The 16,131-nt window shown below is 42.7% G+C and overlaps 1 protein-coding gene across 1 annotated transcript in view; it reads right to left on the bottom strand.

Moving 5' to 3' along the window:
• The window catches only part of EP300 (E1A binding protein p300), a 67,329-nt gene extending 51,470 nt beyond the window's left edge, over positions 1–15,859 (bottom strand). The window contains exons 1-5 of the mRNA XM_032137896.2: positions 15,214–15,859; positions 6,121–6,297; positions 4,734–4,995; positions 2,168–2,281; positions 567–812 (exon numbers count right to left, since the gene is read on the bottom strand). Coding sequence (XP_031993787.1) covers positions 567–812; positions 2,168–2,281; positions 4,734–4,995; positions 6,121–6,297; positions 15,214–15,660 — 1,246 coding nt within the window. The 5' untranslated portion in view covers positions 15,661–15,859. The remainder of the gene's footprint in view (positions 1–566; positions 813–2,167; positions 2,282–4,733; positions 4,996–6,120; positions 6,298–15,213) is intronic.
• Positions 15,860–16,131: the final 272 nt, after the last annotated feature.

The following is a 16,131-nucleotide window of genomic DNA, read 5'->3' as shown; positions in this document are numbered from 1 at the left end:
AGACAGAGTCTTGCTCTGTCACCCAGGCTGGAGTGCAATGGCTCAATCTCGGCTCACTGCAACCTCTGCCTCCCAGGTTCAAGCCATTCTCCTGTCTCAGCCTCTCGTGTAGCTAGGATTATAGGCACGCACCACCACACCCTACTAATTTTTGTATTTTTAGTAAAGACGGGGGTTTCACTATGTTGGTCAGGCTGGTCTCGAACTCCTGACCTTGTGATCCACCTGCCTTGGCCTCCCAATGTGCTGGGATTACAGGTGTGAGCCACCGTGCCCAGCCTGTCTACACAGTATTAATCAAAGTTTGTTGTGGAATAACATATGGGATCTCATTTCTGCAAATCTAAACTCATATAATGCAAAAAAGGATTAAGGAAGATACAAACCAGTGGCAGTTACCTCTCGTAGATGAACTGTAAGGGACCATTTACACTGTAATCTTTAAAAAATTACTTTAAAAATTAATCATGTAGAAGAAAAAATAAAAAGGAGCTAACAACCCTGCATTTATAAATGTCATTTACTGACACAACCAATATCATGTTATTAGGATGACACAAACTTACTCATGTTGCTCATGGGCCGCATGCCTTGGGGAGACTGCCCAGGCTGCTGATTCTGCTGGTTCTTTGCTTGCACCTGGGGTTGTGTCGGCATCTGATTTACTTGATAGGGTAGTCCAAGAGCTGCATAGGCTCTTTCTATAGAGCTGGGATCAATCTGACTAACAGTGCTTAGGTTGGGGGTAGACTGTTGACCCACCCCTAGAGAGCTAGGATTTCCAAGTCCAACGGGTGCTCCAGTCAAAATTGCTAGAGAAGACAAAAGATATAGTATTACAACATTAATGCTGGTGAGAAAAAAAGACTAACATGTCTAATAAAAAAACCCACAAAATTATTGTTACGTGATTATGAAACATCTGAGTACGTGGATCTTGTCTTCCATTATTTCCTTGAAGAAATTTCTAGATGCAGAACTGATTGGTAAAAGGGGACCACTGGTATAAAAGGCTTTTGATTCTGAATGCCCAATAGCCTTCCCAAAGGGCTTTATTAATGTTCCGACCAACACTGTATGAATGTTTTGGAGCCATTCAACTGCCAACACCCGGCGGCATCAATTCTGCCTACACTACGGGAGAGAAATGGTACCTTATTTCTCTTCTTAATAGTGAATTATATTGGGAGTTCCCCTCTCTCCTCCCACCTCTGGTGAATTGTCTATTTTCTATTCCCAATTCTTGTTATGAAATTTAATTCCATTTTCAAATGCTGTACAATACTTCCCAAATTTGTCCTTTAACCCTAAAAGCTTAAACTTTTCTTGCTATAAAGATGTGGTAGTTACGCTTTTAAAATGTTAATCTCGTCTTTTCTCTTAAAAAAAAAATAAAGCTCTTCTATATCCCATTATAAAAATAATCTCATTTTTTCTTTTTAAAATAATTTCCAAGTACTGAAACGTTTAGATCACAAGTATAAAAGAATCACTTGCCCAATGCCAAAGCAACAGTCTTTACATTTTCATAGGTTCAAGGCAGAACATAAATTTACCTATTGCTGTTTGTATAAATAATGAATATTGAGAGTTCCTGGATCTTATTTTAGATGTTAAGCAGTGTTCAGTTCTGTTTTTTTTTTTGTTTTTTTTTTTTTTTTAGACAGGGTATCACTGTGTCACCCAGGCTGTGACACAACCATAGCTCACTACAGCCTCCAACTCCTGGATTCAAGCAATCCTCTCATCTCAGCCAGGCACACACCACAAAAAGCTAATTTTTAGTTTTTGGAAGATACAAGGTCTCGCTAAGTTGCCTAGGGTGGTCTTGAACTCCTGGGAATCCTCTTGCCTTGGCTTCCAAAATTGGTGGGATGACAGGCGTAAGCCACTGCACTTTCTTTTTCTTTAAATTGAATTGAGGCAGGTTCTCACTCCATCACTCAGGCTGGAGTGCAGTAACATGACCACAGCTCACTGTAGCCTCAAACTCCCTAAGTAGTTCAACTCTATGCACTAGGGAAGCAGAAAAATTAAAAGGGAAAAAAACATTTATTCAACATAGTACAACACCACAGGTCCCTCACATAATCAAGAAGTACTATAAATGGCACTGGTGAGACTTCAAAACTTTTCACATAAACCTTCAAAAGATTTCATCACTTACGCTGTTGATTTCTCTTATCACCAGCATTTTTGAGGGGGAGACACACAGGACAATCATGTCTTGTACAGTTCTTCCAGTGTGAAATGATTTGTCGAGAAGATGCACAGTGTGCCACTAAAAAGAAGAAAAATTTTTTTTTCAAGAGCAGGTTAATGTTTTTACATTAATAATAGCTAACTTGACCACTTAATAAGTAACATAAATGCATTAACTTATTTCATCTTCCTAACAGCCCTATAAGGTAGCTCCTATTAATACTCAGAATTCACAGTCAAGAAAGGCAAAAAGAATGGGTAAGCAATTTGCACAAAGTCACAGAGCACTCAAAGTGAGATTCAACCTCAAGCAGTCTGGCTCTACCTCAAGCAGTCTGGCTCCAGAGCCCTCACTTTTCACCGTTCTATACAACCTACTTTTTTAACCAATGTATTAAACCAAGTTATGACACACGCCTATAATATTTTTTTTTGAGACGGAGTCTTTCTCTGTGCCCCAGGCTGGAGTGCACTGGCGCGATCTCGGCTCACCGCAACCTCCACCTCCTGGGTTCACGCCATTCTCCTGCCTCAGCCTCCCGAGTAGATGGGAATACAGGCGCCCGCCAACACGCCCGGCTAATTTTTTTGTGTGTTTTTAGTAGAGACAGGGTTTCACCGTGTTAGCCAGGATGGTCTCGATCTCCTGACTTCGTGATCCGCCCGCCTCAGCCTCCCAAAGTGCTGGGATTACAGGCTTGAGCCACCGCGCCCGGCTTATAAGAACACTTTTTAATGACTCCATACAAATTGTATTAGATCAGGTAAAAATGATTGCAGTAAATTGTATTAAATTGTACACTTGCCTACATGACAGTTGGCAAACCCTCAGTAACATTTAAAGTATGCTATGCTAGGGCAAATAAAAATCAAACTCTATGAGGATCACCACACGGGAAGACCTTTAAAATTTATTCTCTTCTCATATCCTTAGAGACTTGCTCACAAAAATGATACTGTGTTTTGGCTGGGCGCGGTGGCTCACGCCTGTAATCTCAGCACTTTGGGAGGCCAAGGTGGGCGGATCACGGGGTCAGGAGATCGAGACCATCCTGGCTAACACAGTGGAACCCCGTCTCTACCAAAAATACAAAAAAAATTAGCCGGGCATGGTGGCAGGCGCCTATAGTCCCAGCTACTCAGGAGGCTGAGGCAGGAGAATGAACCCGGGAGGTGGAGCTTGCGGTGAGCCGAGATCACGCCACTGCACTCCAGCCTGGGCGACAGAGCGAGACTCCAACTCAAAAAAAAAAACAACTGTGTTTTTATCATTTCCTAAAATAATGTCACTATCAGTAAAGGAGTCTCAAATTGGCACCCCTTTTGTTATGGCAGCTTTATCCATAATTGCCACAGAATAGATGCAGCCAAGACAACCTTTACCAAGTGAGTTAACGGTGATGATACGTTTAGACAATAGAATTTTTTAAATGCTTTGGGGTATAAATATTTTTAAAATTGCACGTATTGGCCGAGCGCAGTGGCTTATGCTTGTAATCCCAGCACTTTGGGAGGCCAAGGCCGGCAGACCACAAGGTCAGGAGATCGAGACGATCCTGGCCAACATGGTGAAACCCCGTCTCCACTAAAAATACAAAAAATTAGCAGGGCATGGTGGTAGGCGCCTGCCTGTAGTCCTAGCTACTTGGGAGGCTGAGGCAGGAGAATGGCATGAACCTGGGAGGTGGAGTTTGCAGTGAGCCGAGATTGCACCACCACACTCCAGCCTGGGCAACAGAGTGAGACTCCATCTCAGAAAACAAATAAAATAAAAAAATCGCACATATTTATGTACACTTTTTTTTTTTTTTTTTGAAACAGGGTTTGGCTCTATCGTCCGGGCTGGAGCGCAGCGGTATGATGTCGAATCACACCAACCCCTGCCTCTTGGGCTCAAGCCATCCTCCCACCTCAATCTTCCAAGTAGCTGGGACTACAGGAAGACACCCAGAGATCTGGCTGATTTTCTTTAGTAATTTTTTGTAGAGACGAGGTTTCACCATATTGCCCAGGCTGGTCTTGAACTCCTGACCTCAAGTGATCTGCCCACCTCTGTCTCCCAAAGTGCTGGGATGACAGGCATGAGCCACTGCGCCCAGCCTTTTTTAAAGACATGGTCTCACATTGTCACCCAGGCTGGAGTACAGTGGTGCAATCATAGCCCCCTGCAGCCTTGACTTCCTGGGCTCAAGCAATCCTCCTTCCTCAGCCTTCTTAGTCCCTCAGCTGGGACTACAGGTGCACCACCACGCCCGGCGAGGTCTTGCTATGTTGTCCAGGCTGGTCTCAAACTCCTGGCCTCAAGCAATCCTCCCCATTTGGCCTACCAAAGTGCTGGGATTATCAGTGTGAGCCACCACACGTGGTCTAATGTATACATTTTGGTGACTTTGTACATACACAGACACCATCACCACAATTAAGGTACTAAACATATCCATCACCACAAAATAGACTTGATCACATTTTCCCTCTTCTCCCTGGCTATAAAAATTAATTGCTAAGTACAGTAACCCTGTGGGTCCACTTACCTTGGCAAGACTTGCCTGACTGGCAGTGTGTCATGTGGTTTAGGACATTCTTCATTGTGCGACAGTGGGGAAGGTTGCACTGCCTCACCTCCCCATTGGCCTGTTCCCGGCGCTGGCACTTGTGAGCATGCAAAAGGAGAACAAGTTGCTGCTGGATGAGCTTGCGCTTCTCTGGATCAGCTGTATGTGCTCCAGAACCCATCCCTTGGGCGACTGGAGTCACCAGGCCTGGCTGCTGGACCTGCGGGGCTGGCTGTTGACCCTGAGAGATGTAACAATATATTTAATGGTAGGAGTCATAATGTGCTATTTCTTAATAAATAGAGATGTGGATATTTTCAATGAAAACTTTTATGGTTAGTCTACTATAAGCCAGACTCCATTTTTTGACACAATGGAATTCATAAACCATGGCTCCTACCTTTAAGAAGCTCAATTTAATAAGAAAAATGACATTACGAAGTTATATAAGTATGTATAATATACAAAGAGCAAAAGCAGAGAGAAGGACATGGTAAACTCCAGTAGAAGAGGGAAGGGTGAGAAGGCATCTGTAGTTAAAAGCACACCCAAATTAGGTTTTTAAAGAGAAACGAAGAACTTCTCAGGAGACTCAGCAGAGGGGTCTTTCAGGTTGGTGAAAAACTAGTTTTTCTAAACTCTGGGAGAAATTTAGTTTCTTTAATTAAAAAGTGAAGATTTCAGGCCGGGCGCGGTGGCTCATGCCTGTAACCCTAGCATGTTAGGAGGCTGAGGCGGGCGGATCACCTGAGGTCAGATGTTCAAGATCAGCCTGACTAACATGGAGAAACCCTGTCTCTACTCAAAATACAAAGTTAGCCGGGCATGATGGCACATGCCTGTAATCCCAGCTACTCAGAAGGCTGAGGCAGGAGAGTTGCTTGAACCCGGGAGGCAGAGGCTGCAGTGAGCCGAGATTGCACCACTGCACTCCAGCCTGGGCAACAAGAGCTAAACTCCGCCTCAAAAAAAAAAAAAAAAAAAAAAAGTGAACATTTCTCAGGACAGAGATGACATGTTTAATTCATCTGTAAAGCTCTAGTACAGTGAAAGGTTCCACTTTCGTATCCTATGGAAATGCTCACAAGACCAAGCTGCTGAATGGCAGGCCCCTAAAACTTCATTGTAGCAGTCCACTTACTCCTGTTTGGATCAACATGCTCACTGATCAATAACTACATGGAACAAAAAAACAGAGAAATGGAAAGGAAGCACAAGCCTCCTCACAGGGATCATCAATTACATGTCAATTTAGGCTCCTAGTGTGTACAAATCCCAGCGTATATAACAGAAGGGTGAAAGTTTAACACAATTCTTTTGTCAAAATGCCAGTTTGAAAACAAGTCTGTAATGGATTAGTACTCACCATGTTGGGCATTCCTCCACCAGGAACTGTCTTTTTGTCCATAGCAAATGGAGATAAGTTATTTGATAGTACAGTCTTTGTCTGAATCTGGAGACCAAGGCCACTGGCTCCAATCTGCTGTCCAGGATTCTGAGTATATGGTGAACCATAAGGATTTGGGTTGTTCATCATTCCCATCTAAGAGTAAGAAACAAAAGAAAACAAAATGAGCAATAAAATTTAAGAATTATTCCTTTTCTGATTTTACTTCCTGGCTCACAAAGATAGTTTCAAAGGAAATTCTCAGCTTCTATTAGAAAACACACTACAGCTTGGGCAACGTGGCAAAACCCCATCTCTACTAAAAAATACAAAAATCAGCTAGGCATGGTGGTGCATGCCTATAGTCCCAGCTAATTGGAAGGCTAAAGTGGGAGGATCAGTTAAGCCTGGGAGGTAGAGGTTGTAGGGAGCTATGATCGCAAAAAACCAAGTGGCCGGGCCTGGTGACTCATACCAAAGTGGTAATCCCACCACTTTGGGAGGCCAAGGCAGGAGGGTTTCTTGAGGCCAGGAGTTTGAGAACAGTTTGGGGACATGGTGAAACCCTATCTGTACCAAAATACAAAAACAAAAAACAAAAAAACAAAAAACAGCCAGGCGTGGTGGCTCACACCTGTAATCTCAGCACTTTGGGAGGCCGAGGCAGGCAGATCACGAGGTCAGGAGATCGAGACTATCCTGGCTAACATGGTGAAACCCCATCTCTACTAAAAATACAAAAAATTAGCCGGGTGTGGTGGCGGGCGCCTGTAGTTCCAGCTACTTGGGAAGCTGAGGCAGGAGAATGGAGTGAACCCCGGAGGCGGAGCTTGCAGTGAGCAGAGATCACGCCGCTGCACTCCAGCCTGGGCGAAAGAGCAAGACTCCACCTCAAAAAAAAAAAAAAAAAAAAAAAAAGGGAAAGAAAAGAAAAGAAAAGCTGGATGTGGTGGCATGTGCCCGTGGTCCCAACTACTCAGGAGGCTGAGGTAGGAGAATCACCTGAGCCTGGGAGGTTGAGGCTGCAAGTGAGCCATGATCAGACCACTGTACTCCAGCCTCAGCAACAGTGAGAATCTGTCTCCAAAACAAAAACAAACAAACAAAAAAACCCACTATACAAAGTATGCTAATGACAACATACTTTCAAGATTAAGATCAAAATTAAGATTTAGGGGCCCTGGGTATGGTAAATTTACAGAGCTATTTTCGTAAATATTTGAAATAAAGATGTTTTAGAAATACTTTTAATCATCTTCATTTAATTCTATCTGCTAAACAAGGTTTGCCATTCATTTCCATTAAGTAACACATGATGCTATATGGCGAATTCAACTTAATAAGCCATCTAACCCCTTTGTCATGTTCAAGCATTTGAATGTTTTCTTATTATTTTTTGACTATTAAAAAATAGAGACAGGGTCTTGCCATGCTGCCCAGGCTGGTCTCAAACTCCCAGGCTCTAGCAATCCTCCCACCTCAACTTCCCAAAGTGCTGGGATTATAGGTGTGAACCACCACGCTTGGCCTCATTTGAATAATTATTCCTGTATTTCGTTTGTATAAAAAGTAGAAAACTGATGGTTTGGGAATATGTCCTTTTTTGGGTAGGGACACTGATAACAGTGTTTTTTAAAACTTCTGATTCTGACTCCTTTACATAGAGCATGCTAAAGTGCAGACTCCACACTATTCCTTGCTGTTTTAAACCTAGCTGCTCTATTAAGTCACCTGCTTGGCCCTTCAAGTCATTTGACTTTGCAACCCTTATGTACTTTTCTGTTTTTGAGACAAAGTCTCGCTCTGTCGCCCAGGCTGGAGTGCAGTGGTGCAATTTCGGCTCAGTGCAATCTCCGCCTCCTGGGTTCTCCTGCCTCAGCCTGAGTAGCTGGAACTACAGGCGTGCGCCACCACACTCAGCTAATTTTTTAACTTTCAGTCGAGATGGGGTTTTGCCATGTTGGCAAGGCTGGCCTCGAACTCCTGACCTCAAGTGATCTGCCTGCCTCAGCCTCCCAAAGTGTTGGGATTACAGGCGTTAGCCATTGTGTTGGCTCCCTATGTACTTTAAAGAGTAGTTTCTTTTCTATATTTATGTTAAGTTCACCTGGAGCCATTACACTATAATTAATTGAAAAACAGCATTTATTATTCTAAAGTCAAATGTTTTACTGATAATGAAAGTTATAAAAATGCATTTTCATTAATCTTTCAAATTATTTTAAAATAATTCAAAATAGGCCATCCTGGTTAACACGGTGAAACCCCGTCTCTACTAAAAATACAAAAAATTAGCCGGGCGAGGTGGCGGGCGCCTGTAGTCCCAGCTACTCGGGAGGCTGAGGCAGAAGAATGGTGTGAACCCAGGAGGCGGAGCTTGCAGTGAGCCGAGATTGCACCACTGCACTCCGGGCTGGGCGAAAGAGCGAGACTCCGTCTCAAAAAAAAGAAAAAAAAAAAAATAATAATAATAATTCAAAATGGGGTCAACTTTATATCCCAAACATAAAGTTTGAAGCCACCGTCCTCTTCTGCCAAATTACACATAGGATCCCAACTATAAGTCACCATCACTACGAGAAATATTGAGCAAGCACTCAGAATAACTCAAGATGCTACAGCTACTCCCCAATTAAAGGATTCATACCAGATTTCTCTATCTACCAAGATCAGTCAAACGGTCCTTCAATTCTACCTCTAAAAGCACACACAGACACTAAAACCCTTCCCATGTATTCCTACCCACTGTGACTGTCTTAACTCAAACCTATCATAGTGCTTGCACAAACTGGACAACAGGTTTGCCTGTCTTCTGTTTTCACCTGCCTCTATAAAAGAAAAAAATCAACCCCACAGTACATATACCAAAGCCTTTATGAAGTCTGACTACCTATCTATGGTATCTTATATATTTCCTGTACTGATTTCTTAAACTCTGAAAGTATCATGCTCCTTGAGCCTCCAGCATTTGCCTCAAGCTTTTCCCTTTCCCTACAACTGAACAGTAGCACATTTCCTTTCCTATTTGACTCCTTAATGCTAACCTGGAAATAAACACCAAGTTCACAGAGAGGCATTTTCTGTTGGTTCCTTAGATAGTACAACCTAACTAAGAAACACCTGCAGATTCTACTCATCCTTATAATTTCAAATGTTACTATCTCTGTGAAGCATCTGTTTTAGACAGGTACAGAGCTCGTAATAAAATCTTTTTTCCTTTACATCTTCTATAAAAAGACAGGGTCTCACTCTGTTGCCTAGGCTGGAGTGCAGTTGCATTATCATAGCTCACTGTAATTCCCAACCTCTGGGCTCAAGCAATTCTCCCATCTCAGCCTCCCAAGTAGATGGGACTACAAGCTTGCACCACCATGACCAGCTAATTTTTATTTTTATTTTTGCAGAGATGTTGCCCAGGAGTTGACTCAACTCCTAACCTCAAGCAATCCTTCTGCCTAAGTGCTGGGATTACAGACACCATGCCTGGCCTAAAATTCATTCTTTAAATCATATGCAATATCTGTACTCTGCAAATCTATGAATATGACATCTTTTTCAGTTCAGCAGTTTGCCTCTATTAAAAAAAGACAAAAAAAATAAATCTTCTTCATGCTATTACCAAAAAATGGAAAAAAAAAAAGTTAAAGAACATTTTCATTTTCCAGATGAAATTCAGAGACTAAGGTAAGTAATTTACAAGAATGATTTACACATAATTTACAAGTGGCAATTTGATGGAAGCATAAAAGAATGAGATGGCCTAAAATGAGAAGCATTCAGAGAAGATAATTTCTTGGTCGGGCACGGTGGCTCACGCCTGTAATCCCAGCACTTTGAGAGGTGGAGGTGGATGGATCACCTGAGGTCAGGAGTTTGAGACCAGCCTGGCCAACATGGTAAAACCCTGTCTCTACTAATAATACAAAAATTATCTGGGCGTGGTAGCACACACCTGTAATCCCAGCTACTCGGGAGACTGAGGCAGGAGAATCATTTAAACCTGGGAGGCAGAGGTTGCAGTGAGCCAAGATTAGGCCATTGCACTCCAGCCTGGGCAACAAGAACGAAACTCTGTCTCCAAAAAAAAAAAAAAAAAAAAGAAAAGAAGAGAAAGAAAAAAACCTTCTTGATTCTATGTAAATATGGCCAAAAGATTGCAGGGGCAATAGAATGCAGAAACAGGTTTATATCAAGTCTAGGCTACTTTTGGTAGTTACAAATCTGGCTCCAAGTGCTGCTGCTACCTATGTTTTTTTTAAAGTACTAGTATTTATCCTATGTGGCTCCAATAATATCCATACCTATACATGGGGTAGTTGTTTAACCTGTTTCTCACTAGCATGAAAATTCATGATAGACATAGTATGAAAGTCATTCTATTACAGAACCCGCATGACAAACAATAAAAGACTAAGACAATAAATTATGCCCTCAAGAGTCCTGTTATCTGAGTCAACAAAATGCTGGAATTTCTAAGCTGTGCTGTCTCTTGTTCATAAATGTAATGTCTTTATCCAAATATTTCCCCAAACAATCTGATCCTTCATGATTGCATGCCTTGCCTGCCTAGACCAACTCAATTTCAACCAGTTCCTGACACTGCTTGTTCCCTTAATCACGATGCATTACCTGGAAACTCCAAGCTCCTCCTCTATGGCAGACTATGGGTTTAAATACACAGACTACACTGACTGCTGATCAGCTGGCAGTAATTTCTTCCTGACACTTTTGGTCACTGTGACCAAAAAAGATTCTCCAGTTTTTGTTTTTCCATCTCCCACAGAGATCTGCTGAGGAGTTAGAAAATAAAATAACAACCAACCTCCAGATCATTGCCCCTTCCTATCTCCTGAGCCCCCCTTCTTTACTCCCCACACTAAATGTAATAAGGAAGGAATATTTTGTACTTAATTTCTGCTACACTATAGTTATTTGATCTTGTTTCTTTCTCCATAGCTAATATGCTCCAGATGTCCAATTACCCACCACCATACAAATAGCTACCTAAACTAAAAAGGAGAGGGTGAAGAAGCCACACACAGTTCTAGGCAGCTACAAGAAATGGGTCCTGCAGACAACTATTCTTTCTTTTTCTAAAAAAAGAAAAAAAAAAACAAAGAAAAAAGAAAAGTAAAGATGTTGCCCAGGCACATCTCGAACTTCTGGCTTCAAGAGATCCTCCTGCCTCAGCCTCCCAAAGTGGTAGGAATACAGACGTGAGCCACTGAGCCATGCCTATTTTTTCTTCTTGAAAAAAATGTGGCCAGGCTTAGTGGCTCCTGTCTGTAATCTGAGCACTTTGGAAGACCAAGGCAGGTGGACTGCTTGATGCCAGGAGCCTGGTAACAGCCAGGGCAACATAGTGAGACCCTGTCTCAACAAAAATAAAAATAACTGGCAGGGCATGACAGTCCCTGTAGTACCAGCTACTTAGGAGGCTGAGGTAGGAGGATCGCTTAAGCCTGGGATATCAAGGCTGCAAGTGAGCTGTGATGGTGCCACTGCACTCCAGCCTGGGTGATAGAAAGAGATCCTGTCTCAAAAACAAAAGTAACTTAAAGTATTCTGGCTTTGATCAGTTTATGCTGAATCTAAAGATTGGGGTAAAAGGCAGTATGATCCAAGTTTCTTCCCATAAATCACCATGGGTCAGACTTTTGGAAGACAGCTGTAGTAGTAATGTCACCACCTGCCTGCACATCCTGAACCACAGATTCATCCATGAAAAGAACTGTGTGCAAAAGCTGATGTCATTTGCCAACAGGGTTACAGTCATCAAATCTCACTGAAAACTCCTTTACACCTTAAATCCTAATTCTTAAATATCACAAGTCTTAGGAGTTTAAGAAATGTAATGCGTACAATTCACTCTACAAGATAATTTTAGGACTTGGTACAGTGGAAGGGCAACTACTGGCGTGGGTGTGCCATGACACAAGGATAATTTTTTTTTTGGTAGAGATGGGGGTCTCACTATGTTGCTGGGGCTGGTCTGGAACGATTCTAGGTGTAAACTGCTGCACCCAGCCTTAAGTGGTTATCTTATCCTAAACCTACATAACTTAAAAATTTTTTAAAATTTATTAAACATTTAAAGCTCCCTCATTTGTCAAACACTGATATAAGTACTCTACAACACATCAATATAGGTGGGCTCATTTAAAATAAGGAAACAGGCGCAGGCGCAGTGGCTCATGCCTATAGTCCCAACACTTTGGGAGGCCGAGGTGGGCAGATCACTTGAGGTCAGGAGTTCACAACAAGCCTGGGCAACATGGTGAAACTCCTTCTCTACTAAAAATACAAAAATCAGCCAGGCATGGTGGCGCATGCCTGTGGTCTCAGCTACTTGGAGGCTGAGGCAGGAGAACTGCCTGAACCCGGGAGGCAGGGGATGCAGTGATCCAAGATCACACCACTGCACTCCAGCATAGGCAACAGCAAGACTTGGTCTCAAAATAAAAATCAAATAAGGAAATAAAATATCATTTAACAGAAGTTTAAAATTTGAATTCCTCCTTCTCATCAAAATACAAGCTCCACAAGGACAGGGATTTTTGTTTTGTTAACTTCTATATAAACCCAGTTTCTGAAAGAAATTAAGATTATAACCATAATAGTCCCATATCCCCAAGCAGATGTCAATGAGCCTTTCCTTATTTTTCTCCATAGCACTTACCTGGAATACTCTAAAATTTATATCTATGGGCACAGTAGAAAGTAGGTTACATTGGCCGGGCGCGGTGGCTCACGCTTGTAATCCCAGCACTTTGGGAGGCCGAGGCGGGTGGATCATGAGGTCAGGAGATCGAGACCACGGTGAAACCCCGTCTCTACTAAAAATACAAAAAATTAGCCGGGCGTGGTGGCGGGCGCCTGTAGTCCCAGCTACTTGGAGAGGCTGAGGCAGGAGAATGGCGTGAACCCGGGAGGCGGAGCTTGCAGTGAGCCGAGATTGCGCCACTGCACTCCAGCCTGGGCGACAGAGCGAGACTCCGTCTCAAAAAGAAAAAAAAAAAAAAAAAGAAAGTAGGTTACATAAAATAAGTTCATTCACTACTTTAACCCTAAAGTATTTTGTCCACCAGTGAGGGTTTATTGTAAGTCTGTCATCCCTCCTCTCCATAGCAGAATATAAACATCAGTGGCAAGGACTTTATCTCTTCACAGCTACATTCCTAGATCCTAGAAAAGGTACTTAATAATTTACCTTGTTGTTTCTGGTTCTCACTCGAAATATTCTAAGTAAACTACACTGACACAGCAATCTAAAAGTGTCAGTGGCTGGGTGCAGTGGCTCACACCTGTAATCCTGGCACTTTGAGAGGCTGAGACAAGAGGATCACTTGAGCCCAAGAGGAGTTTGAGATTAGCTTGAGCAACATAGTGAGACCCCATCTCTAAAAAAAAAAAAAAAAAAAATCAGCCAGGCATGGTGGTATGTGCCTTTAGTTCCAGCTACTCAGGAGGCCGAGGCAAGACTGTTTAAGCCTGGCAGGTTGAGGCTGCAGTAAGCCATGATTAGGCCAGTGCACTCCAGCCTGGGTGACAGAGCAAGACCCTGTCTCAAAAAAAAAGAAAAAAAAAAGTGGCAGGGGGTGAGGGGCAGAAAGCGAGAATCTACAAAGAAGGAATGCTAAAACGGAGTTCTAACTTGTCAATATTCTTGCAGCAAAAAAAAATCTTAAGGTTTCTGAATTCCTACATGTCACCTCAGTTCCCCCCAACACAAGTTTGTCCATCTGTCTTCAATTCACACTTGCATTCTCTGTCACCATCAAGGTTCTCTTTTTTTTTCCTCCCTTAAATAGAAGATGGGGTCAATGCTATCTGGTTGGTCTCTTAACTCCTGGGATCAAGTGATCCTCTAGCCTTGGCCTCCCAAAGATTACAAGCATGAGCCACTGCACCCAAGATTCTCAGGAACACAGAAGTCCTGGTGTCTGCTCAAATTATTCCTGTTACAGAGAAAGCTTGCTCCTGACTCCTTGTGAAAATCGTACCTATCTCCAATTTCATCTTCCAAGTGAAGCCATCTCTCATTCAACAAAAACTAACTACATGCCAGGCACCGGCAACCATAGTGTGATCCCATTTTAAGAAAAACGGATAAAATATGTAAAGAAAAATATGAAGAAAAAAGCACTAAAGTATGTGTGATTATGTCTTATTTATGTATACAGGATACACATTTAAAAGTTTAAAATATTTTTAATATACTTAGCATTCTCTAGTTAATAAAGCTAACAGAAGTCTTTGGCCAAGTTCTGGTTCACTGAAACATCTACACTGTTGAGGTTTCACATAAACAAATGCACCTTAATTTCCGTCAACCAATAAAGAAAAATAACAGTTAATACATTTCTCAGAATAAATGTATCTCTTGAAAACCAGGGACATTCGAAGCAATAGGAACAAATGGAGTCTCCATCTGAAGATAGTGTAATGCCAGCCATCTCAAAATTGTAATTTTATAAGGAGGCTACAAGGCTAAACTGGACTTGGAAATGAGATATAAACATTCCAATACTTGTGCCAGAGAGAACCAGCATTAGCCAGCAATCATATGGAAGTACGAAGTTATAGAATACCAGTTGTAAAATAAATGTTTTACTTAAATACAGGCAGTTCTTTTTTTTTTTTTTTTTTTTTCTGAGATGGAGTCTTGCTCTGTCGCCCAGGCTGGAGTGCAGTGGCCCAATCTCGGCTCACTGCAAGCTCCGCCTCCCGGGTGCATGCCATTCTCCTGCCTTAGCCTCTCCGAGTAGCTGGGACTACAGACGCCCGCCACCACGCCCAGCTAATTTTTTTCTATTTTTAGTAGAGACAGGGTTTCACCGTGGTCTCGATCTCCTGACTTCGTGATCTGCCCGCCTCGGCCTCCCAAAATGCTGGGATTACAAGCGTGAGCCACCGCGCCCGGCCCAGGCAGTTCTTAAAACTTATGACAGCACAGTAAATTCCTGGCATGTAACAGTGGAAACTGCTATACAATGTAAGGCAAACCCTCCATCCATCATGACAATACTCACATGCATGCTGACTGTGCACACAAACCAAAACTGTACTTACCTTAAGAGGCTGGGGGCCTCTCAATCCTGTTTGTCCTCCCATCTGGGGAGAGCCCTGCTGAAGAGGCTCAGTCAGTAAGTTGCCAGCACTTCCCATGCCTGGGTTTGGGTACTGCATATTCTGTCGCCCTCGGCCTGCTCCAATGGAACCGTTCATGACTTGATTAGGCATTATCCCTTGTCCATTGCCTGCAGCCAACATTCCAGGATTCATGCCAGCATTCATCCCTGTGTTCATTCCCATGGCAGGCTGGTTTACTGGACTGTTCATCATACCTGTTGACTGCGTAGGACCCTGATTTGGTCCACTAGTGCCCATCCCCATGTTGGGAGAAGTCAAGCCTGCCTGTGTCATTGGGCTTTTGACCATGCTATTTATCAAACCTAATCCAGGACTGTTCTGTTGGGCCTGGCTGGCCATGACTTGACCTGGGCCACCAACTCCCATATTGAGGTTAGGGGAACTACCAGATCGCAGTAATTCTGACAGCTGTTTATGTTTAGAAGCCGCATCTTGTACTATGCCAAGACTTGTCTGAAGCTGATTAATATCACCACCATTGGTTAGTCCCAATTCTGTAGAGTTGATTAATTCATCTGGTAAGTCGTGCTCCAAGTCAAATAGAGAGCCGAAATCTAAAAGCAAAGGGAAAAGACAAAGGTCAAAGTATGACAAAACCAAAATAAAAAACTGCTCTATATTTTCTTCTTAATAAGCATTAAATATCACTTCCAAACCTCACTCCACGTTTTTCTATTTATATGAGACAGGGTCTTGCTCTGTTGCACAGGCTGGAGTGCAGTGGCACGATCTTGGCTCACTGTAACCTCCATCCACAGGTTCAAGTGATTCTACCATCTCAGCCTCCCAAGTAGCTGTGACTACAGGTGCGCACCACCACACCCGGCTAAATTTTGT

This window comes from Hylobates moloch, unplaced genomic scaffold (assembly GCF_009828535.3).
Source record: "Hylobates moloch isolate HMO894 unplaced genomic scaffold, HMol_V3 SCAFFOLD_19, whole genome shotgun sequence".
In the NCBI taxonomy this organism is placed as follows: Eukaryota; Metazoa; Chordata; class Mammalia; order Primates; family Hylobatidae; genus Hylobates; species Hylobates moloch.
The sequence above is the reverse complement of the archived record's forward strand: the minus strand, read 5'-3'. Positions and strand labels throughout refer to the sequence as shown.